The following is a 24,510-nucleotide window of genomic DNA, read 5'->3' as shown; positions in this document are numbered from 1 at the left end:
AGAGGAGACTAAATTGAATTAGAAATGATGAGTTACATTAAAGTAGTACATACCAGAAATTAAAACAAAAACAGCATCTGGCTAAAGTATTAAAATCATAATTAAAATTATTCACACTTCTGAGAAAATAAAAGAGAAAGTGAACTAAACATTAACCTTTAAATTTAGAGGAAAGCCAGTTAAACATTCTGAAAAACAAAGAAGGAATAGATTTGAAAACTTGAAAGAACCCTTGAACATATAAAGAAAGAAAGCTTGGTCCGTAAAGCCTGAAGTGAATTTGAAAATCTAGATGAATGAGATATTTCTTAACTAATATGTGCTAGTACAGATAATTCTAAAAGAGGTGGAACACCTGAATAATCTAGTAACCAAAGAAGAAATCTGTTCTTTCCTTCTTTAAAAAAAAAAAAAACTACTGAGTTCAGGTAGTTTCATAAGTGAGTTGTATGAAAACATAAAAGAACATAAATCTTGGGTTACTTGAACTGCTTTATAGCTGAGAAAGAGGTAGAATGATAAACACTTCATTAAGAAAGTTCTAAAACTAAGACTGGATGAGGCCAGCATGTGCGCACACATACACACAAAGAGAGGGCTCCAGGCTGGTATTACAAATTTATTAATCTAAAAATCTCAAAATGTTAGGAAGTCAAATCCAGCTGGGTCTTTAGAAAGAGGGTTTATCCTCAGGCTGGTTTGAAATCTACTAATTGATCATATTAGTAAATTAAAGGGAAAGCCAATATGAATCTTGACAAAAGTTGAAAAAGCATTTAGTAAGATTTAATCCTTATTTTTAACATTCTTAAGTCATTTCAGACTGTGTTTCAGATGGTGTCTGTGGTGGCCTACCTTAATCCCACCTGTGTGACTAAGGCAGGTCTTAAGTAAATCTCTCAAGGCTTCAGCTGTAAAATATACACCAGTAGGTGACAATGTTGGAACTGTTAAAAGAAACTTAAAGAGCAGAATAACTAGGAAGATCTAATGTGTTAGGTTGTAGTGAAGCTTATGTTTGAAAAGTCTGATCATACGTAACATATTTTGTATGATTAGAATGTAATAGAATGTGATACAGAATACGTCGATGACAGCACTTATTAACAAAAGTAGAAATTAAGTGCTAGTTGCAGTTAAAGTCATAGCCCTCTTATTAATGATGAGACCATGTGTTTGTATTTGCCAGATCATCCATCAGTGTACTTTACATGCTTCATCTCCCATACAGCTTTCTCCTCCTCAGCTCTTTGATATGTTCTGCCCACACTCATGGGGATCCAGGAACAGAATTCCTTTTAATTATGTTCTCGTCTCAAGGCAGTTGCTCAGGGTTGTGATGTGAAATCAGGTTTATGCATCCTCTACATCCTGTTGCTGCCACACTGGCCTCTTGCTCTTCTTGGGACACGCAGAAGTGCCATAGCTGTGCCCTCTGCTGGGACGTGCTTCTCCATGGCCCACCCCTCACTTCTGTAAACCTATTCAAACATCAGCTTCCCAGTGATGCCTATTCCGACCAAACTGTAACTGAACCCCCCCGCCCCCGCCCCCTCTTCCATGCACCCTGATTCCCCCTTGCTTTGTTCTGCTCCCCCCACACACACCCAGCACTTACCACCTGCTCCTACTATATAGTTTGCTTATTTATCGTACCGATTATTTTATACCACTCTCTCCTGCATTGTAAACTATATGAGGGCAGGGACCTATGTTTGTTTTCCTTGTGGAAACAAGGCTGCTGGAACAGCAGGCACTCGAGAAATGTCTTTGCATGAATTTACTAGAACTATGAGTATGAAGGCTCACCTATGCTGTCTTTTGATTAGACAAGAAATAGTTAGACAAGGGAGATGGACACTGAAATGAAACATACAGCGATCAAGGTTGAAAATGACCTGAGGGACACTTAGATTTTGTAAATAGACCTACTTCTGTAATGTAAAGAGCTAAGTGGACTAGAAGTGAGGAGGCGTGGATTCTTGCTTTATTTTTGCCACTAACCTTAGATAGACCACTTGAATGCTTGGGCTTTAGGTTCTTTATCTGCAAAACAGACTAAAAATTTTCATTTAGAAGGATAAACCGGGAGACCTCTTGCACCTTACCCAGCTTTGTGATTCTTTGTAGGTTTTGCTCTAGGAAAGACAGTTTACGATCATACCCCAGTACCACATGGTGTGTTTTCCCCCAACAAGTCCCAAACTCTTTTCCCCCAAAGCTCATGGGGCTGTGATGATGTGCTTTTGGTTTATTTCAGGGTTTTTCTCCAGGGCTTAATGTTGCTGTAGGTTTCTTGAAAGCTTAAACCAAGAAACTGAGCTGTGGACTGGGGCTTCATAAACTCGGTCTGTCTTTGCTTGATTTATGTATTTATTTACTCTCTAAAATGGAAGTGCAGCAGTAGGTTGGTGACACAATACTGGAGAAAGGAGAACGAGGTACATCTGATGGACCTCTGCTAGGGATAGAAACACTCTAGATGTCATTTAGGGAAATGACATGGGAATTGGGCTCAATATCCATCTTGCTGAAGCTTTCATATCATCTTAGTACTTCATCGCCTCAAATTTCAGAGCGGGGAGGTCAAATTCCTCCATGTTGACTGCCATGCACCTTGTCTCCAGACCCCAAAATAGCCATTAGGTATTTGTGGGTCTGTTTTTGGTGTTTAAATGTACACTGTTCACAAAGAACAGCCCTTAAAACTCCTTTCAAACTAAAGATCTTTTCGTTGGTCAGCAACTCAGTCCCGTTTTCAGAGTCTCCATGGCACATCCGTTATCTTCCCTTGGTCTTTCTTCATCTGGTCCATGTATTGGACATGGATTGTTCATCACAAGCAAAAGGGATGGGATGATGGGAGAGGCAGTGTCCACCTCTTGCTCTGGTGTCATGAGCAGGTCTCTGGAGAGAGTCCCTGGAGAGGCTCAGCTGCATTTGAGGTTCTCGCTGGGTATCTGTCTGTCTCCTCCTCTTGGCTAGCTAGTTCATAAAGACTGCCTGTGCTTCTGGGGAAAGTGCTCCGCGCTGCTCCCCTGGGCCTGTGCTAAACTCTTTCTCTCCCATTCAGAAGAGAAGCCAGATTGCTCCAAGGCCCGCTGTGAAGTCCAGTTCTCTCCACGTTGTCCTGAAGACTCCGTTCTGATCGAGGGCTATGCACCCCCCGGGGAGTGCTGCCCCCTCCCCAGCCGCTGTGTGTGTGACCCCGCGGGCTGCCTGCGGAAAGTCTGCCAGCCAGGATACCTGAACATCCTTGTGTCCAAAGCCTCAGGGAAGCCGGGAGAGTGCTGTGACCTCTATGAGTGCAAACCAGGTATGCACAGGTGTGGTCCCAGCAGCCTCGCTGCTTTGCATCAGAGGGTAGCAGCAGCCAACCACCACCTCCCCAGCCCCCCACCCCAACACACACACGCTATGCTAATGAGCTCTGCAGACCTGCTACTTTGAGCTACTGGCAGTCTGACTTCTGCCCTCCAGTCAGAGGACCAGATATCAGCTGGTACATAAGCACCTTCAGAGAGGGATCCTGGCTTTTTCGCCTCTTCTTTTTTTTTCCCTTCAAAGTTTGCTTGCTAGGGGCAGTAGGGTTAAAATTTATGGTCCTATGGCTGTCTCCTTCATTCCCCCAGAGAAGGTCATCATCCTCATTTGCAGATATATCTGTCATTTTAAAGTATTACATTTAAAAACAATCATCATACATAAAACAGAAAGTTATTTTTAGATAAATATATGCATCAAAGTGCCATCCATCTTACAGTGAAATACTCAGCCGCTGTCTGTCTTCTTACCAGCTCCCCACCATTCTTCGGCTGACTTTATAGCATGTGCTAAGTCATCTTTGACTGTTTACTCAACTTCCTGCCACATTTGTTTTGTTGTCATGTCCCAGCTGTTCCTTGCTCTATGGCATGTCTAACATCCTTGTTCTTGTGGCTGCATTGTGGTCTGTGAATAGGTCTGGACTGGAGTGATTGCCTCTTTGAAAGTTTCTAACCATGGGTCAGATTTTTTTTTTAACTGCTACTTAAATGCTCAAGCCCTGCCATCCCTTGCTTATCTCTTGAACTGTTCCATCTGAAATACCCCTGGCCGATCGTCGCCATCCACAGAACCACCATTGGTCTAACTCTTTGTCTTTCTCTGTGTCTGCATCTTAACTCTTCAGTGTCTTGTTCTCTTCTTGAACAGAAAATTTGGGTCATATTATAGTTCTGTCACATTGACTGAAATGAAAATGCCAGTGCTGAGACAAGGTTCTCAAAAAACAAGGAAACTGCAAAAATCCAAAGAGCCAGGGTTTTCATTTGGGGACTCTTAAGTGCAAGTAAACGTTAACAGTGATCCGTGCCTCTATTTGCCCCCCAGTTTTCAGCGTGGACTGCAGCACCGTGGAGTGCCCCTCCTTTCAGCAAACTGTGTGCCCCCTGGACAGCTATGAAACCCAAGTCAGACTCACAGCGGATGGCTGCTGCACTCTTCCAACAAGGTTGGTCTGTTGTCTGTTTATCACGCTTTCTCCTCTGTCCAGTGTGGTTGCATCTAAAAATCAGTTTCAAGCATGCAGTGTGCTTTTCCCAAGTGCCAGGGAACCCTAAGATCCTCCTCTTTGTGTGGAGAAGTCACTGAACTGTTACTGTGACTTGGTAGTTCCATGTATGGGTCAAAGGCAGGTGTCACAGGATAAGTCCCTAATCCTTAGAGGGTCCTCAGGCTGGGGTGCCTGTGCACTTTTGCAGACTGGGTCCTGAACAGGCACGTGTGTCCCTCAGTATGTAGCCAGGTAGGCAGTGAGGTATGGATCCATGGTAGGCATGTCGTTTGATCCTCCACAGTGAATATTAAGGTGTTTAACTGTTGTATCCAATGGGATGAAGCACTGCATGTGTCATGGAATTGCTCCTCAGGGATCCTTGACGTTTGTTATTACACATCTCCCCAGACCCATAACTTGCCTAGGCCACAATGAGTTTAGATTTCTATAATGCTTTCTGGAGTAACAAATAAATCTCTCTTTGGTTCAATAGGGGAAAAACTGCTGTCATTTTAGTCTTAGTAGCATGACGTCTCCTTAACCCTATGGGACTAGGCTTACTCTATAACTCAGGGGTGCCCAGACCGCATCCTTGCCGGGATTCATAGCACCACCATAGAGCTGGCGCTTTGTGCTTTGCTTCTGGAAAGACTGAGCTTGGAAATTGGGGGTTTGCATGCTGTTTCCCCTGCTGAGTTGCCCTCCCCTCTTCCCTGCCAGGTCCTCCCCTCCAGCTTTCCCAGGTCACTAAGTCATGATTTTGACAAAGTCATCTCATTTCTTTCAACTTCTGGTCCACAGTTAATATCCAGAGTTAACATAGTGCCTTCCTTAACCCCACGTCTAGCCTCTTTCTCCCCCAGTCCCAGTGCCAGGCACTTAGCATCTAGATCTGTTGCATGAGTAATTGTGATAATACAAATGGTTTGCCAAGATAGGAATGTGTATGGTCTCTAGTTAAGGTAAGTATCGGTGATTTGTCCATGATTGGAGTAGACATCCAGAATTGGTTCTTATTACTGGTTTCTTCTTTCTTCTCTTAAAATGCTTTAATTCTTTGGCATTTCCTAATCATGTCCTGAGAGAAACCATAGGATTCTCTCAGACATATTTTACAGGACTTTCCTAGTCCTTTATAGTGTATCAAAGATTTTTGTGACACTAACCTACAGTGGTACAGCCCTTTCTTATGACATTACAATGTGTTAATTTATGTGAAATGCATGGAAAGAGTTGAAGTATCATGCAAACATTTTTACTTTTCAGTAAAGGAAGAAAATGGAGCATTGCTCCCAGCGACAGATGTCCCTTCAAGGTCTTCATGAAAAGAGAGGTGGCACATGATGTTAGACCACCTAATCAAAACTGAGCCAGTTGTAGATTCACAAGACCTGTAGAGAGGAAAAGGGACAAGTCTCAATGCACTGTTATGAACATAATGTAGCACCATCTGCATGTAGGAGGCACAGTAGGCTATTTTTTCAGTCACGCTAGGGGGTCAAAATGGATAGAAGCCACAGAAGACATATTTAATCTCAATTTAAGGAAAAAATAATTTTTCACAACTAATGGTGTAGAGTCATGAACTGGGCTGTTTCCGGAGATAAACTGAGCTCCCTGTGGCTGGAGAGCCTTCTCTCCCTCTGGGTGGCCACCTTCCAGAGATGCTTAGGAAAAACATCACTTTGGAAGGGAGGTTCGAGTAGAGGCCTTCCGTTTTATCCCCATGCTTCTCTGAGTCCTGCAAACATAAACCTTGGGATGGTTATTATATGTTGACATAATTTTTACATTGGCATTCAGAACCAAAGAGTGGTCAGTTAAAGGTGGCTCTAATGTAGCAGTTGGAAATATGGAGAAGGAAGCCATTCAGAAATCCCACGGTAAATTATTTGCAGGGAGGGAGTTCTCACAGCTCTTTGGTTTCCTGTATTTTAAATAGTCAGTGACCCTTCCTCCCCTGCTGCCCCTTGTCCATGTGCATCCTGTGTTCCCACCTGAAATAGCCCCTCTACCTCCCCCGCACCCCGCCCTCCCCCTCCCCGTGTCATGCTCTCAGGCTTTGGGCCCTTGCATTTGCCTTCCCCTTCTACAAGCTTCTCCTTTTTCAGGACTACATTTCCTTCTCTTTGAAGTGTTTTTCAGTCTTCAGCCCCTAAAGATGACAGGTGTCTCTCCTCTACTCTTATAATGTATTAATAATAATAAAGAATAATTCCCATGTATCTCTTTATCATAGCAGTTTTCATAATACATTGAAATCAATGATTTTTGGGGGGCAGTCTCTCTTAAACTCTGGGTGCTTCTCAAGGGATGGGAGTATTTTATAGCTTTCCATGTGGTATAAAATGTGAACCTACATTTATGAATGAATGAATGAACAGGCCCACTATTGGCCATGATGACTTATATATTGCAGAAGAGAAACGTTATCTTTCTGCCATTAGGTAGTAATACTCCTCCTTGTCTCACTATAAAACCCTTGCAGTTTTCCCCTCAACTCCCTTCTTTATGGCCAGTTCTTAGTACTGCAGAAATCCTCTGCTCCAAGCACTGGGCTCACCTCTCAGTTAAATTCCACTTTATCCACAAGGTCTTTGTTCTGCAGCCAACACTCAGCTCGCTCCCTAGGTACTCCCAACATATCCTGTCCATGTTGCCAATTAATCATATACTTCCTTGCATTGTTATGTAACTGTTAACATGAATAAAGTCTTGTCTCACCAGCTAAAGGACATTTCTACAGGTCAGGAATTGTGTCCTTTCTTTTCCTCTGCATATGCATTAATTTCAAATGAATCAGTAAATGCAGAATAGACTCAGACCATGACTTGACTTGAGCATATTGAGGTTCCTGCTTATTAAGGAGGATGGCATTCAGGTCATTCTTTGCCAGGAGAATAAAAACCCAAACAATCACATGAAAGTGGAAATAGAAAGAAAACCTAATGTGTTGTAATAGTGATAGTATTTTAAGGGGAAAAAGGCTACATAACTTTATCCTTGTGTGTGATCCACATCAAAAGTTTTCTCTTTGAAACCATGATTAGATATAAAGAAGATCATTTTAAGATATGCAGAACCCTGTTATGATGACTTGACCTTTACCAGCATATTTATAAAGAGCGTTGTTAAGAAGTTAAAGCCATTTGAGATCAGAACTGATTATATGGAGAATTCTGGGGGAGAAGCCCTTACAGTCAGGATGGAGTATAAAGTATTGGAAGCTTTAGCAGAAGAGGTCTACCTTAGGTAGAAGTCACAGACCCCTTTTCTGTAGGATTTATTGTACTTTCATAGACTAGAAAAGGAGTCTGTGGACATGTTTCCCCTCATCTTGAAGAATAAATTCCTCCCACCTTCATTCCCATCTGAATGGAATTGCCATTCTCAGTGAGACTGTCACCCATTCAGGCCACTGACTGCCCTATTTCAGTACTTGCTCACTTTGTGAATCTTCTTTAGAGTTGCATATTTTCAGTTCATTTTTTTTCATTCAGTTGTTCATTCACTCATGGAACACAAGCTGAGCTGAGCTCTTCCAGGTGACAAGACACTCCTTTCCAGGTGTCCTTATCACACATGGGTATCTCTTTCTACTTCCATGCCTGCCAAGTACTGGTTCTCCCACCCATCCCTGCCCTTTCCAAGGATAGGTTAGTCCTGCTCTCCTTGCTCCATCTCTGCATTTTCTTAATGCCCCATTCTCCATTGTCACCTCTTTTGCTGTCTTTTCTCTTGAACTTCATCCTATTTAGGGCTTTCCTGGTAGCTCAGCTGGTAAAGAATCCACCTGCCATGCAGGAGACCTGGGTTCAATCACTTGGTTGGGAACATCCCCTGGAGAAGGGAACAGCTACCCACTCAGTATTCTGGCCTGGAGAATTCCATGGACTGTATAGTCCATTGGGTTGCAAAGAGTCAAACACAGCTAAGCAACTTTAACTTTCATCCTGTTCAGGCATCATTCTTCTGTGTGATATAATTATCATGGTTAATTCTTCCTTCCCTCAGCTTGGTTTAGGCTTCAAGCACCTTACTGGTACTTTTCATCCTTTTCTGTTCTATTGGAGCTTGAATACGTTATGAGGTAAATGGCAGCTCATCATACCTTTCAGGAGATAGTGGGAAGAAATGAGTCTTAGTGGCTCTGGTCCTGAACCCTGCATGATTACAAAAAGGAAAAATGGGACTATCCGTGGAGCTCACAACACTTCATGGTTCATAAGGCCATTTGTATGTGTGCGCATATATACTTGCCAGTGCCTCCATGAGAAAGAAAACTTACAAAGAGAAGGCCGTGTCAGATGCATTGATCAAATGATGTTTTTGCAAGGAAGGAAAAACAGGAAGGTCTTTAAGTAATATCTAGATGCAGTAATACTGATAGCTTAACTTAAAATGTGCCTTGCCTTTTACAAAGCTTTTTTTTTTTTTTTTTAACTTTTGCTGCCCTCATTTTGTCTTTCTGACTCCATGAGGAATTTACAGATATGAAAACAGGTCGAGAGAATAAGTGACTCATGCAAAATCACAAGCGTTGTTTGGTACAGGGGACAGGGCAGGTCCAAGTCTTTAGCCTAAGTTCTTTGATTTAAAGCCCTGTACCCTCCACTGCATTTAAAAAAAACAATTACTTTGTTGTTGTCTTAAAGCTCAGGAAACACATCAATGAATATGAGTTTATATCTCAACCATCGTGTTTGTTTCTAACAGTATAGTACATATTAACACAATATGCATATGTTTCAGTTACTCACTGCTGTGTAACAAGCCACCCTCAAAAGTAATTGCTTAAGACAGTGAAGATTTATTGTTTCTCACGCCCCAGTGTGTTAACTGGGAGGTTCTTCTGCAGCTAGCTGGTGGCTCGTCTGGGACCGGATGCTCCAAGATGGCGTCACTCACATGTGTGGGCCGGAAGGGCCTGTCGCCCCCTGTGTGGTCCTTCACCCTAGCTTCTTCATATGATGGCAGAAACAAGGGAGGAAGTAGCAAAGCTTTAAAAAAAGACCGGCGTGAAGTCACACAGCATGACCTCCACTACATTCTGCTAGTATAAGCAATTCACAGGGTGAGCCTTGGTTCAAAGAATGGGGCAGTGGATTCGCTTCTAACTGGGAGAAACTGCAAAGAATTTGAGGCCATTTTTAAGTCACCATAGCATACATGTCACCAAAATAGGGACTGCTTTAGTTTTCCTTTCCTGATGGTGGAGAGTTGGTGGAGTGCTACAGCTCTGTGACTTTTCTTTTCCAAAGACCAGTGTCCTTCTGGCCTGGGGCTCATGGCCTCCTTTCTCCCAGCCACTCTCTTCCTGTTTCTTCCTTCCCTGGCCAGTCACCAGTTTACCTGGGAGTAGATACACGATTTAGAAGCCTCTGAGCACTGCCTAAACTTTAAGCATCATTTAGCTGATGATTATTTTTAACTCTTCTCCTTGTGGAATGTTGTGACTGCCTAGTTAAACTTGGTTTTGCCCCATCACACAATAGGAAATACCATTTTTGGACACCACAAGATCTGCCTGATAAAACCAGGTCAATTTTTAAAACATCTTACGTCTAACACAAAAATCTGAAAGAATTTTTTGGCCAACCCAATGCATAGTAATTCCCTTCTAGACTGGTTGATTATAGAATGATTGTCTGAGAGAACTGGACCCATCAGGTGTGGTTGGAGTGTGGAGCCGGCCTGGGCTGTGCCTCTGTGCATCTCATGTCCTCCTGTGTCAGCCAGCTTAGACTGGCTTAAGGAGAAAGCTCCTAGATCATGACTTTTTTTCCTCTATGCTCCGTATTCTTTGCTGTCCCCAGTGTACATGCGTCATTTTACAGTTTTTCCTTTGCCCCTGTAATTTTTCACCAGGGTTTTTAGGTACAGATTCACAGGAGAGAAGTTAACTAGTTAAAAATCTAAAACGTAATACCTCTCCTGTCTTTCCTTTTTCTGTACTGTACGTTAAGTGAGTTTTTTAACATCATTATGCCTCTTCTGCTGTGTTATGTGACTCTTCTTATGTTTTTATTAAGAAGATGAATGAATGTAATATGTTATTTACAGTCAGCCATTCTAAATTTATTTTAATGAGATTTGTCCCAAACTTTTTGTTCTGAAACATTCTGTTATCAATTTCTGTCTCTAAATATGCATTCCTTAATAGTTATTGAGAAAAATCCAATCCAGTTATTTTGAGGTAGAAATAAGTGAAGTCATTGTTTATAATGTTCAAAAACTTAAAATAGAGTTTCTCCTGGGTTGTGTGCAGTGTATCACGCCAGGTTCCCAAGCTCCCTCCTGGCTCCAGCCTCTCTCTGACTAAAGGGTCTGATTCTCTTCCAGAGCCTATATCCGGAACATTTATATCACTTGCTTTCTGAGACTCTATACTGAAAATCCTCTTTTATTTTTAAATCAAGATTTGGAAGCATTGGACTAAGGATTACTTAGTCCAAAGTAATTAAAGATTTTAGATTATCTGTTAGTTACAATGTTGACTAATATGTGACTTTGGTTTTCACTAAAAGCTTAACAGAATGTCTTGAGCACGTTAGATTCTGAGTACAGTTCCAGTGAAAATGCAGCTGAGCCTGAATCCCAGTGTTCCCCCACCCAGGAGACAGGTTGTACGGCTCTTTGCTTTCAGGCAGCTGAGCCTGAATCCCAGTGTTCCCCCCCACCCAGGAGACAGGTTGTATGGCTCTTTGCTTTCAGGCAGGGTCCTACCTGTTGAGTGGCAGAGCAAGGCTTTGTGAGCATGAGTCACAGGGCAGCACCCCCTCCATGGCCCTGAGTTCACTCCCCTCTAGCTCCACCCTTCAGGAGACCTAATGTTCCATGTCCTACACTCTCCTTTACATTATAGTCTGTAAGCAAATGTGTACATGTGAGTAGACCGCTAAAGAACACTCCTCCACACATGACCTGGTGCCGTGCAGAGAGAGCCCGTGTCTAGATCTGAGTTCTAGAATCCGTGTCCACTTATGCATGAATCTGGATAAGCCTCCCACGTCATCTGGGTCTGTTTTCTTACCTGAGAGAGGAGGAGACGAGGAGGGATTTGATGATCTCAAAAGTAACTTCTACCTTTAAACTCTTGGACTTCTCCCAAACTCTTTAGAATGGGGGGAGGGGGGGTGTGGGAAAGAAGCCCAATCTGCTGGTGATCAGAGACTTCTGGGAAAGAAGACAAGGAAAATTTTTAGAAAATCCCAAGACTCAGAAGACAATGAGACTGAGAGAGATGGTTTTCATCAGGATAGGAAGGGGATAAAGTCCAAAGGAAGTCGTGAAATAATTAGTTACTTTTTTTTTTTCATTTTCTTAAAAAAATTTAGGTAAGGCAAAATGAAATAAATTATTAGTCTAATAAAAATGTTATAGGCTAATCATTTAAACCAGGATAATCAGAACCAGTTGAATTGTGAAGGCTGAGTGGTAATCCAACAAAAGAGATTGCCTGTTGGTTAATGGCTAGCTGGATATCGCTAGTTGCTTTTTCTTTTTTTTACATCTATAAATAGATAGCCCCTTATATAGCAGGAACAGAGACTGTCTGGCCAAAGGCTGAATCCGTAAGATAAGGATTTACTCTATTAAACTGCTTTCTAATAGAATGTGGATATCTCTGCCTGTCAGCCTGCCTTGATGGGCGCATTGTGGGAAGGGTGATGTGTGTACATCGTTACAGCCCTGCCCACTCACCAGTGTGAGCTCCATCAACCTGTACATGGCTGCCGACTGGCTCCCACAGCCGTATTCATGCCTGTTTGTCCCCAGCTATTGCTGCCCCACTTGCTTTAAGGTAGAGTCTGTCTTTGTCTTTCTTCCCTGTCACACTTCTTTATCCAGGTTCTCCATATTTTTATTGCATTTTTCTTTCTTTCACACTAAGTTGTGTACACACACACAGAGCATTATATTTGTGGAAGAACTTTAGATTCTCTAACTTTATGATTAGACCATTTTTTCTCTATGTCTCTTCAAGTAAAAAATGGTCTATTGAGTTACAGTCCCTTGTCTTTGTTTGAGCCTCAGTTTTATTTCTGTCTCATAAGACACCTTAGAAGACAATTTCTCACTCATACCCTGTCATATCATAAAGCTCCAAACACTGTAATTCCAGGAAGGGAAATAAGATAAAAAAAAGGATGCCCAGCCCTGTTGTATAAGAAAGATACATCAAATATATAGCCCATGGCCAGAATGAAGGTCATGAATTTTACTACAGCATCTAAATAGTCATATGCTGCTGCTTCAGGGTGAAAACCCAGGATGCTTAGTTCCCTTTGCTCCATCCTGATCTCTTTAGACTCTCAAGAAAATTTGCCTTGTTGGTACCGTATTATATTATGATAATAGAGTCTTGGAGATTGCTGCACACTGGTTTTTGTGACTGGTTGTAGATATTTAGAAAAGAAGCTTTCTGGGGTTTCAGAATTTACAGCCTGAAATTGACTCATCCTGGATGAAGCCAGCAGAATGGAATCTTTGGCAGGTTGTCCTTTCCCTTCAGAAGCGCTTGAGTTACATCAAAATTAATCTAGCCACAAAGCTGCAGTGAGCGAAAACAAAGTGCAGATTTGAAAGTTAAACAGCCAAGACTCATTGAGAACCTCGTGGAAGACAGAGAACACTGGGCTTGGTATGGGGTGTGGTGATGAATAAGATAAGGCTTAGGCTTGAAGGAACTCAGTACCTCACAAATACCACCTCCAGCAGTCTCAGAAAAGTTTCAGACCTTTGGAAGGTAATAAGAAAGGAACACACACACAGAGGTAATCTGCCTTCCAGAAAAGAGTCAAGTCGTAGACTGGATTTCTACCAAATAATAAAAACTGCATTTAAGAAAAAGCAATAAAGCAACCAGCAAGCTTTAAATCCAGACTGCTAAGCTGCTGCTAAGTCACTTCAGTCGTGTCCGACTCTGTGCGACCCTGTAGACAGCAGCCCACCAGGCTCCGCCATCCCTAGGATTCTCCAGGCAAGAATACTGGAGTGGGTTGCCATTTCCTTCTCCAGTGCATGAAAGGGAAAAGTGAAAGTGAAGTCGCTCAGTCGTGTCTGACTCTTCGCGACCCCGTGGACTGTAGCCTACCAGGCTCCTCCATCCATGGGATTTTCCAGGCAAGAGTAGTGGAGTGGGGTGCCATTGCCTTCTGCTCAAAAAAACATACACACAGAATCACTGATGATCTTTTTTCATATCTCTCCATATTTGCCTGTAGTTTCAAAGCTTGAAATCGACAGGTCCCAGCTTATAGAGAAGTTGCATCTCACTCTTCTGCGTCATTTAACATCTATCCACTTTTGAGTAATTGGAAAAGGAAATGGCAACCCACTCCAGTGTTCTTGCCTGGAAAATCCCTTGGACAGAGAAGCCTGGCAGGCTACAGTTCATGGGGTCGCAAAGAGTTGGACACAGCTGAACACTTTTGAGTAATAGTCTTGGAGGGTCAATGTCAGAAATACCTTAACTTTCTCTTGGCTCCTACACGTGCACTTGAGTGGTTCAGTTTTCTATAGCTCCCCAGTCAAGTCTTGACTCTAGAACCTCAGCCTATCTTCAACTGGATGGTGCCTTTAGGAGGGTGCTGGGGACCAGGGGGTAGGCAGGATGATTACACAAGGGTCAGAAACATGGAGGACAAGACTCATCATGGGCACATCAGCCCAACCAGACAGGGAAGTCAAAGCCAGAAACTTCCTACAGGTGGCTCAGAAAAGCCAGGTTCCTTCTCAAAGCTCAGGGAGCCCCTCTTAGTCCTCTGAGACAGTGTTAAGTTTTAGATCATCCAGTAACAGTTGCTGTAGATCCCTGTGCTCCTAACAGTGTGCTGGGTAATTAAGTTGCTTGTATGATGCTTGCTGAAACTAACCAGTGAGAATTATCCCTGAATATTCATTTTCAAAAGGACTTGATCAAATTAAAGCCTTGTAATTAATTATCATGTCCATCTGTTCCCAAGACCTTGTCTTGAAGAAGATGGCACTTAATTTTTTTAAGATTAATCTATTAGTAGACAAATTTCTCTAATTCAGTTCATATTTTGGTTGTTCCCTTTCATTTCAATAATTTATCCAGCTGCTTTGGGTATAAATAAAATTAACTTACACAGTATATAAAATATGCATTAGCATGGAGCAGATTTAAAACATTCCTGACTCTTGACACGCTATCATGGCAGCATGCTCTCTGTTTTTAAATACATGCAGAAAAATTTGGAAATATATTTGAAACCCTTCTTTCTCAACTAAGAAAAGAACTTCTATTCTGTTGCCCTCTGTCACAGTAATTTTTGGCCCAAAGAAGCAAGTCAACTCATGACTAAAAAAGCCAGAGTCTATATTAAACTCTGATGTTTGTAAAACAAAATAATTGTAGGAATTCCATGTTATTATTGGACTTGTCCCCAGAATGAAGAAAATATGCTTTCCTAGAAGTAAAACCCTTGCCCATTGGAGGTGAACTATCTCCCTAATAGTTTAATTTGTCAATAATTCACTTCAGATGTGTAACCCTGCACTTCCTATACTAGTGTCTTATGCCTTTTGTGTTGCATTTGACCAGTGTCTATTCTTATTTTGTACTTGTTTCACTCCTGAAACAAAAAGCTTCAGGCTGTCACTCAGGGGCTTTCAGTTTGATATGAGGGAAACTGGCCATCACCAGATGATAAATACATGGCCCTCTGACTGTCACTGAAAGAAAGTCACTCAGCTGAATTCCATAAGACTTTCATTAAAAATGGAAAGCAGAATCCGCAGCCTGGATAATATGGAATCTCAGAGGGCTTTCCCCACCCACCCTCATTTGATATCATCATCATGACTCAGCCTAGCTCCAAACAGTTGTGCAGAAATGTTTTGTGAAGTTACTTATGAAACTAACAAGCAAATCTAACCTGTTAAAAACCCCCCTCTTCTAGAAATGCCAGAAGCAACACCCAGTACTGTGGACTGTATTTTACTCTTCATTGCACCTTTACATGAGCTGTAGGTGATAAGACTCATCATTGTGTAGACACGGTTTGCAGAGGGTTGAGGGTTATATTAGCTCAGCAGACATTTAACTGCTTGACTGCAACCCTGAAGGTAGAGACTTTTGCTCAGTCAGTCTGTTGTGAATGTATTGTCACACAGACAAGTACATTTTAATGATCCTTTCCTGATTTTGCCTTTGTTTATATGCTATGGCTCTTGTAGTAAGAGGATGGAGTACTTTGATCTCCATTAACTAGATCATGGATTCTTGAAGACTCTTATGACACTTCCTAAGATGTTAGATCGTGTACTTTTTTGAAGACAAGGATGCACCTTGTAAGTCTCAATCTCATCACTGTCTATCACAGGTAAATACTCAGTATACTCTTTTAGTTAAATTTATAGGTAGTTAAGCTGTAGTAAGTCTCAGTATCAGAATCCCATGTTTTTCATCTGTGTGAAAAACAAATATTTGAGTGTTTATCATGTGCCGGATGTTTTGCTAACCTTGTAGGAATAAGAAATAGACACTGATGTCAAGGAGCTTACAGTCTAAAGGGAAGGCAGATGTAGATAACTGGAGCAATTTAAAGTGCTACTTGCTTTAGAAGTAGAATTGTGCAAAAAACAGTAAGCATATAAAGAGATACTGATTTCGATTTGGAATTTGACTGTTGGATTTGACTTTTGAGCTCAGTGTTTAAGAATGAGTCAGAGTTCACCAGATGGAGAAAGAGGAAATGGCATTCTAGGCTATTGTGGTCATCGATTTTTATATTATTAATGTGTCTTGCAACCTTAAAAACATCAATACAATGTATTAACACATATATATGGAATTTAGAAAGATGGTAACAACAATCCTATATGCAAGGTAGCAAAAGAGACACAAATGTAAAGAACAGACTTTGGACTATGTGGGAGAAGGCAAGGGTGGGATGATATGAGAGAATAGCATCGAAACATGTATATTACCATATGGAAAATAAATGACCAGTGCAAGTTCAATGCATGAAGCAGGGTACTCAAAGCCAGTGCTCTGGGACAGAGTGATGGGGTGGGGAGAGAGGTGGGAGGGGGATTCAGGATGGGGAGACACATGCGCACCCATGGCTGATTCGTGTCGACATATGGCAGAAACCACAACAATATTGTAATTATTCTCAAATTAAAATAAAATAATTATTTTTTAAAAAATTAGCACTAATCCCACACATGCAGGTAGTGCAGTGGTAAAGAATCCATCTGCCAGTGCAGGAGACGCAGAGAGATGCAGGCTCGATCCCTGGGTCAGGAAGATCACCTGAAGTAAGAAATGGCAACCTACCCCGGTATTCTTGCCTGGACAGTTCCACAGACAGAGGAGCCTGGTGGGCTACAGTTCATGGGGTTGCAAAGAGTCGGACACAACTGAGCTACTGAGTACACAGCACACTTGATGATTCAAGAAAAATGGAATTCATGCCCATGTTGTTTTTTCTTTTTTCCTTTGATAGTCATCCCTTTTGCGAAACTACACCGCTAGATCTAGATATTTTTTACTTTCTTACTGCTTTCAATTAAAGGTACTTCTTAGTGTGGTACACCAGGCCCCTTGTTACCCAGCTCTGGCCTATCTCACTAGTTCATGTCTCCCGCAAGTTTCCCCCACAATATCCCCCAGTTCCCCAGCCCAGCATACAATATCCTCCTGGTGACTTGAACCATTTGCTCCAGCCTCAACACGTTATTCTTTCTTGCCTCTGTATATGTGAGTAGTTTCTTCCCTCTTCCAGGAATGTCTTTGCCTCCACCCTCTCTTCCCCATGTGGGATGAACACTTTCCATCTGTGCCCACTCTGACTACCCTGCTCATACACACATGTACGCACAGCATGGGCTCTTTGTGCCTGCAGTTGGAAGAATGATCCTAAGGGTTGAATGGAGGTCTTCAGACACACGAGGGACTCCAGTGTTGAAGATGCAGAACAGCTACTGCCAGAAGTGTGATTCTTTTTTTTCCCTCCACCAGCCATCAACAGCTTGGGTATCAGCACCAAGGAAGTCACTGGTTTGAATTCCAGTTTGCAGCTGGCTGCCTTGGAGCTGAATTTGACCCCAAGACATGTTTTCTTGACATTGCCCTTTTTTTTTTTTTTGGTCCATCTTTAAATTAGTCATCAACATTTAAAACCTGGGATGCTTCATGTAAAAATCTGGTGTCTCTTGAGCAGTTGGAAGGTATAGCGACATTGACTATACATTTCTGCATGGAGTGAATAGTGAAGCCCCCTCAGAGGGCACAGACCCTCTAGAGTTGTCCACAACACCCTTCCACCCTTTGAAAGAAGACAGTCACATTTGCCATTTCAGGGTGTATCTGACTTGGGGTTGATGTCAAGGGACAAGATATGGATGGAGGTTAAAGGGGCAGGGAATTTAGAGGTATCATGAAGCTGGTGGCTCAGGTAAAATGCCATGGGTTCGGGGGCTGTTTTTTGTGAAGGAGGTACCATCAGATGAGGCCCAGGCTTAGAAGAAAAGGGAACCATTTGGGAGTAGAAGTCTCAGTAAGGTTGAGGAGTCAGTGTGGTGGGAGCCTGGGCCTGAGACAACTGGAAGGAAAAATGAACCATTATTCTGGAAATGCCAAAATCAACCCCCAATATTGTGGACTGTAGGAAGTCTGATTTGATGTTTGAGAGAACTGTGGCTGGTGAAAGCAGATAGCTGAAGTGGAGGGGCAGCAAGGGTCACTAGAGTCCAAAAGATCAAGTGAGGGGGTCAGGATGGTGAAAAGACTTCCTCCACATAGACCTGGAAGCTTCCAAATGATAGTGATATGAAATAGTTCACAGGTGTTGAGTGCTTCTATGTTCCAGGAACTGTGCTGGTTACTTTTCACACATCAGTGTATTGAATCCACGTCGCAATCTCATGAGATACGGAAGCTTGAATCATCCTTGTCCTACATGCGGAACAAGTGAGCTTGAGAGAGCTGATGGGGTGCCCAAGGTCATAGAGCTCCCACGTGGCCAGAATTCACACCTAAGATTCCTGCATGTCAGAGCACATTCTCTGAACCTCCACCCCCCCTTATAGGAAATGGGCAGGAGATAAAGCCCCAGAGGGCCAGGGGGGCTTGGGTGGAGGCTTGAGGGAGGAAAGCAGCAGCGTAGGGCTGGCCTATAGTCACTGAAGAACAAGCCCAGGGGAAAGGTGAGTGTGGAGAAGTTCAGTGGTCTCACCTTAAGGAAGTAGTGTTTTCAGGTGAGCCGGGTAAGGGTTAGAACAGATTTGATGGTGCACTTTGTGATGATTATTGGATTCTGGGAGAGGAAAAGGGTGGGGGAGGCAGAGCAGTGGGCACGAAAGGATGAGTCCCTGGGAAGCAGGTTGATCTCTGAGGATGTGCATTTCCTTGAGGATGGGAGACCAGAGGACCTTGCGCTTTACACCGATGACAAGGATGAGAGGTCTGGGAATCGACAGCTCCGAGGGATCCAGGGGACGCGTGTTCAGAGTCAGCTCTTTCAGTGCCAGCTCGGGCCGCAAGCAGTTCTGAGGACCTACAGAAGCGTCAGCAGCCCAGGCGGTGGAGGGTCTGTCTACATTTCCAAATAGTCCTGATGTTGGAGTTTGTTCTTCACGTGATCCATGGAGGAGACAGGATGGTCCCCATCCACTTGTCTTCTGGTTTGTTTATATATATCTGATACCTCCCTAAACCAGACTTCTTGAACCAAGCACCAGGCCTGTGTGTCCCGAGCCTACCCAGCTGAGTGCCTGCTGCATGCACATACTTAGCAGAGAGTTCCAGGATCACTGCATGTTCACCAGCAAGTTGCTCCCACTTCCTGAAGCATCCATTCCTAAGGCAGTCGGCGAATCCAGCCCTGAACTGGGAACACCTGATGTTGCTTTATTAGAACATACTGTCCCCACCAGACCCACTCCTCCTCCTTCCCAGAGTGCACCGTGCTGGTGTCCCCTCCTGCTGCCTTTCCTGCCTGGGTCTCCACGCAGCTCTCACTCCTGTCCCCTCTCTGCAGCCGTCCTGCCCACCATGGAGGCACACGCCAGTGTCTTGCCCCGGGCCTGGGGAGGTAAAGGCAGAGAGCTTCTTGTCCTGGGTTGTGGTAGTTATCAGGTTGTTGGACTGTGCTGAGTTCAGTTCAAGACCCCCATCAGATCCGAGGTCTCGTGTTTCAACAGGGGCATGGGCCCTGGGGGTGCTTCCCAGTGGCGTGTCTATGCCTCTGGTTCCCCACAGCCAGGAATCGTCTTGGGAACAGTCCCAACTCTCTTCTTGTTTAAACAGTCGCTTGGGATAGAGGACCTGTGCAACATACACTGGCTTTCTCCTAACCTCACCTGCTTACTGTGGGGCTTGGCTCCAGAAGGTGATATCTAGGAATGGCATAAGCCCACAGCTCCTATTGTCTTACAACTTATACCACTTTTCTCTCAAACTTAGCACCTATAGTTAAGTTCCTTGAGCCACAGGCCAGCATTGAGAATCCAGCCGTAATCATCGGCCCCTTGATAAGGCTAGGAAGAGGGTGGTCATAATGCTTGTGTCATTAAGGGCTTACAGTGGACTTTACTGATGCAGAGGACTGTTTTCTCTGTTTGCCCTCCGTTGATATTGTCCCTTTACTGAATCATATCCTTCCTCTGCTCCCCTCAGAAAAATGCAAAACACAACAGCAACCAAAAAGCACAGAGTGATTTTACTGTTGTCTTTGAAGGGAAAGTGATGCAGAACATGGGGTTTCTGGTTTTACAGGTGAAAAGAGGAGTGAGGAGGCCCCTGGGAGGAGGCGTGTGGTCCTTGGAGCCAGGCCCTGTGCTTAGAGCTACAGCTAAAGCACGTGCTGAACCTCCTGGGTGAGGAAATGAAAGAGATGGTGGAAGAATGGGCTGGGGATGGCGTGGGGTGGGGGTTGTTACTTAGTAGTAAATCTTACAGATGAAGCAGGAGAAACATGGTAAGAAACTTACATAGGGAGGGCAGTTTTCTCTGAGGTTAGGCAGGCCCTCAGCTGGGAAACTCATTTCTTTTTGGAGGTTTTATTTGCAGTCTTCTTTAAAAAAAAAAACATACACAGAACTTACACATAGCTAGAAAGCGGTTAGAAATTTAATCAGTAGAAAGATAGTAGATAGATCAGATTTAATTAAAGTTGAACTACTTTTTATAGACTAGGAATATGTTTTATGTGTCATTATAACTTCCGTTACTGACAGTTATTTTGTTTTTATGGTGTGTGGAATCCTAGTAGTACATGTGCTTTGCCCTTTTAATTCCACATTTATTCTTGTTTCCTGTGTAAAGAGAGCACTGCCTCCCACCTAAATAGAGTCATTTTTTATTTATAGACAGTGATTTTCTCCTTGCCAAGGGCTCAGCACTCAGTTTGGATGTGGAATGCATCCAGGGTTGGGAGACATGTTTGCAGGGGCCTCAATAAGTGGTGTTTCCTCCAGGAACAGGTAGGAATGAGGATCTGCTAGGGGATAACGAGGAGTCTGGTAGTTTGGTGCTTTGTTGAGTGGTGGAAGGAGGGACCAAGAGGATCCTTCTCCCCACAGCGTCTTCTGCCATCTCCTTGTGGTTTAGCATCCTTTACAGTTTCTGTCATCATTGTGGTGAAACAGACTGTTGATTCTTCAATGTAGTTATGAAGACATGCCTGGTAATATGGAGAGGCCAGCATTGAGTGTATCGTTCCTTTTCCTGCATTCTCCTTGGGGGAAAAAGAAAGAGACAAGGCTCATCATGAGCCAGGCCTGAAGGTTGAGGTGCTGGGGGAGGAGGGAGGGGGGAAGGGAGAGACTGTGATGTGCTTCAAGGATGAGGTGCAGACAAGGAGAAGCTGCAGACAGGGATGAGCCAGGATCAGACTGTGATGGGAATGACAGTGTTGGAATCCTGGGATTTTATAGTTAGAAGAAAGCTCATGAAGGTCCAACCATCTTGTTTTAAGAAGGAGAAAACTTAGCATCCCACGGTTTAAGTGGCTTGCTAGCAGTCATCCATCTTCTGATGCGTGATGGTATTGGATAGTGAATTCAGTTATTATTTTCTTCATTCCACATCTCTTAACTCATAGGCTAGCTGTGTTCAGGCAGGAAGGAGACTTAGTAAATGATCGAGAGCAAGTGCTGCTGATCAAAATATACTACTCAGCAGAATGACAAAACTAGTTGTACATGGCTTTTGCCACTGGGAAATGCAACCTCCATTATTGAGACACTGTACCTTTGTTGTTGTTCAGTCACTTGGTCGTGTCTGAGTCTTTGCCACTGTGTGGACTGCAGCACGCCAGGCTTCCCTGTCCTTCACCATCTCCCAGAGTTTGCTCAAACTCATGTCCATTGAGTCAGTGATGCCATCCAACCAGCTCATCCGGTATCGTCCCCTTCTCCTCCTGCCTTCAACCTTTCCCAGCATCAGGGTCTTTTCCAGTGAGTCAGCTCTTCGGCATCAGGTGGCTTCAACTTCAGCATCACTTCCTTTAGGAGCTTTAGGAGCAAATTGTTCAGAAAGTGGGCCCCAGAGTCCCAGTGGAATCTCCTGGAGATCTTATTATCCAGGCAGCTTCTAGAGCCCTGCCCCAGACAGACTCTCAAAGAAACAGTCCTTGACAATGGTACCCTGGAATCTGCATTCTAAACAAATTCCATAGTCTTTCCCTCCACACACTGGTTTTGAAAAGCACTGCACTGAGTAGCTCTGTGTCTAAAATTTGTAAAAAATAAAAATTATAAAAACAACGCATGGTCTAACCTCTGACTTACTAGCCATGAAAAAAAAATCTTTTCTAGATTATTGTTTGGATGTCTTTATATCATTCATTTTTTTCATTACAAGACAGATAAGACATGTCCCTGCACGAGGGGAATTCACAGGAGAAACAGTAGGATTTTGATTTTGTACAAGGAGCAGCTCTATACCAGGAGAGAGAACTAACTAATCCTGGTTGCTTATTTGATGAGGGAAGGCCTTGTGGAGCGAGCTGGTGGCCTTAAGGCTGCATGGAATTTGCCTGGGGAAAAAGAGAGGCAGGCATTTGAGACAGAGTGGATGGCTGAGCTGTGGCACTGAGTGATGGGGGTGGGAAGGGAGGATTCAGTGAATCACAGATTGCCATTGTCACTCAAGTGTGCAGACATATTCTGCTGTCTCCTCCACACGTCACAGAATATGGAAGCTAGAAGATAAGTAGAGACTTGACTTGGGAACACCTCGAAAGTTGTGCTGGGACTCTGGCCTGCCTGCGAGTGTCTGTGTAGATCAGGAAGTAAATGACACAAAGGGAAGGCCGGAGTGTGCACTGCCTTTCAGCCCAGAGAACCAGCCCATGCAGGCCTCCTAAGGAGGGGAGTGCCCTCTAGGGGCTTAGATGATTTTTCTGAGTGCTGTTCATCTTTGTGCTTGCCACTAAGCTGGATCCATTACCTGCTGGAGAGGAAAAAAGACAGCGTCACTAACCTACCTGGCTGCAGCTGTGATTACATTATGCAAACATTTATTAATGTGGTACCTTGATTGATGATTATCTGAATACCAAGGATAACATTAAAGGCTTGATTTTGCAGGCACATTGCAAATACAAGTTGCTTCTTGTTGGAGGTTAAAAAGCCCTTAGCCTATGATTCCTTTTATATGAGCTGACCAGAATAGAAAGATCCATGGAGAAAGAATAAAGATTCGTGATTGCCGGGGGCTGGGAGAAAAGAAATGGGAAGTACAGGGCTTCTTTATGAGATGATGAAAATGTTCTAAATTTAGGTAGTGGTAATGGTAGCCCAACCCTGTGAATATAAATACCATCAAATTGTATACTCTACAGGGGTGAATTTTACAGTATGTGAATTGTATCCCAATAAAGCTGTTGTTTTATTTATTGGTTTTCTTTAAAAAGCACTTAGCACTTCTGCTCCAGGTGTCCTAAGAGAACTGTGGTATTTAGGGTTTCAGAGAGGAGTTATTATCTAAAATAATCTAGAAAGACAGATGGTATCTAGACAGACAGCGGGAGATGAAGGCTCGATAAGGAATGTTCAGCAGGGCGTAGAGTAGGCAGTGCGGAGACAGCAGAGGGAGGGCTGGTTTGGTGAAGGTGGCTAGCATCAAGAGAAGGAAGAGAGGTACTGTATTTGAATGAAGATATGCGGAGGACTTGAGAGTGTTGAATGCTAGGCTGACAAGTTTATCAGTTAAATGAAGAGTAACTGAAGCCTTTTGACTACCAAAGTACAGGAACTGAACCATAGGACGGGTGTGGCATGAATTGGGAGAAGGAGAGTAGGTGAGGGGAGACCAGGTCGGAACCTGGAAATTGGAGGATGGAAGGTTTGAGAAGTGAGGGGTAAGTGTGGACATCGATTTACTTATAGGTTAGTCTGTTTTCTCAGCCACTAACCCACATGTTTTCCCATTCCATTGCTTGTTCTTTACCCAGGCATTGGGGTAAAGGGTAAGAGGGAGATTGGGAGGAGGGACCAAAAAAAGAATAAGAATGAAGAGAAAAGATGATAAGGGGAAGATTCCGCTTGCGTGCTTCAGTTGCTCTGTAATTCAGCATTTCCTCCTCATGACTCACCATAAATAACAGGATAGGAAACCTTATTTGATGTCCGATCAGTTGATGAGGCTGCCTGCCTCACTGTTCCCATCTGTGGACGGGAAGACTCCCCACCTCCAGTGTAGGTAAACCAGAGAATCTAATCTTACTAGAGAATTTTGGTCCAGCTGCCTTGGACTCAACATTACTTATAATGTAATAGATTTCTTTGGGAAGAAGGTTCCTGATCGACCCTCGTTTGTTACCTGGGACAGTACAGACTTTATCCATCAAAAGAGAACTCACACGAGTTGTATTTTGTTGAACTGTGTGAAATTGCCGTTTGACTATTTTTGATCTGCAAAGAAGGCAGTTTTGTAAAGCCTCAACCTAACAGATGCTTGCTCAATAGATATCTGATGTGAGCCCAGATTTTCC

General features: G+C 43.3%; 1 protein-coding gene across 4 annotated transcripts in view; it reads left to right on the top strand.

The window, feature by feature from the left end:
- CRIM1 (cysteine rich transmembrane BMP regulator 1) overlaps positions 1–24,510 on the top strand; it is a 215,899-nt gene that overhangs the window by 94,769 nt on the left and 96,620 nt on the right. For all 4 annotated transcript variants that reach the window (XM_081596244.1, XM_081596243.1, XM_081596245.1 and 1 more), the window contains 2 exons: positions 3,074–3,316; positions 4,372–4,492. In XM_081596244.1, the coding sequence (XP_081452370.1) occupies positions 3,074–3,316; positions 4,372–4,492 (364 nt within the window). The remainder of the gene's footprint in view (positions 1–3,073; positions 3,317–4,371; positions 4,493–24,510) is intronic.

This window comes from Giraffa tippelskirchi, chromosome 4 (genome assembly GCF_054371585.1).
Source record: "Giraffa tippelskirchi isolate mGirTip1 chromosome 4, T2T-mGirTip1v1.2.pri, whole genome shotgun sequence".
Classification (NCBI taxonomy): domain Eukaryota; kingdom Metazoa; phylum Chordata; class Mammalia; order Artiodactyla; family Giraffidae; genus Giraffa; species Giraffa tippelskirchi.
Note: the sequence above shows the minus strand (reverse complement) of the source record. Positions and strands in the feature narration are given on the sequence as shown.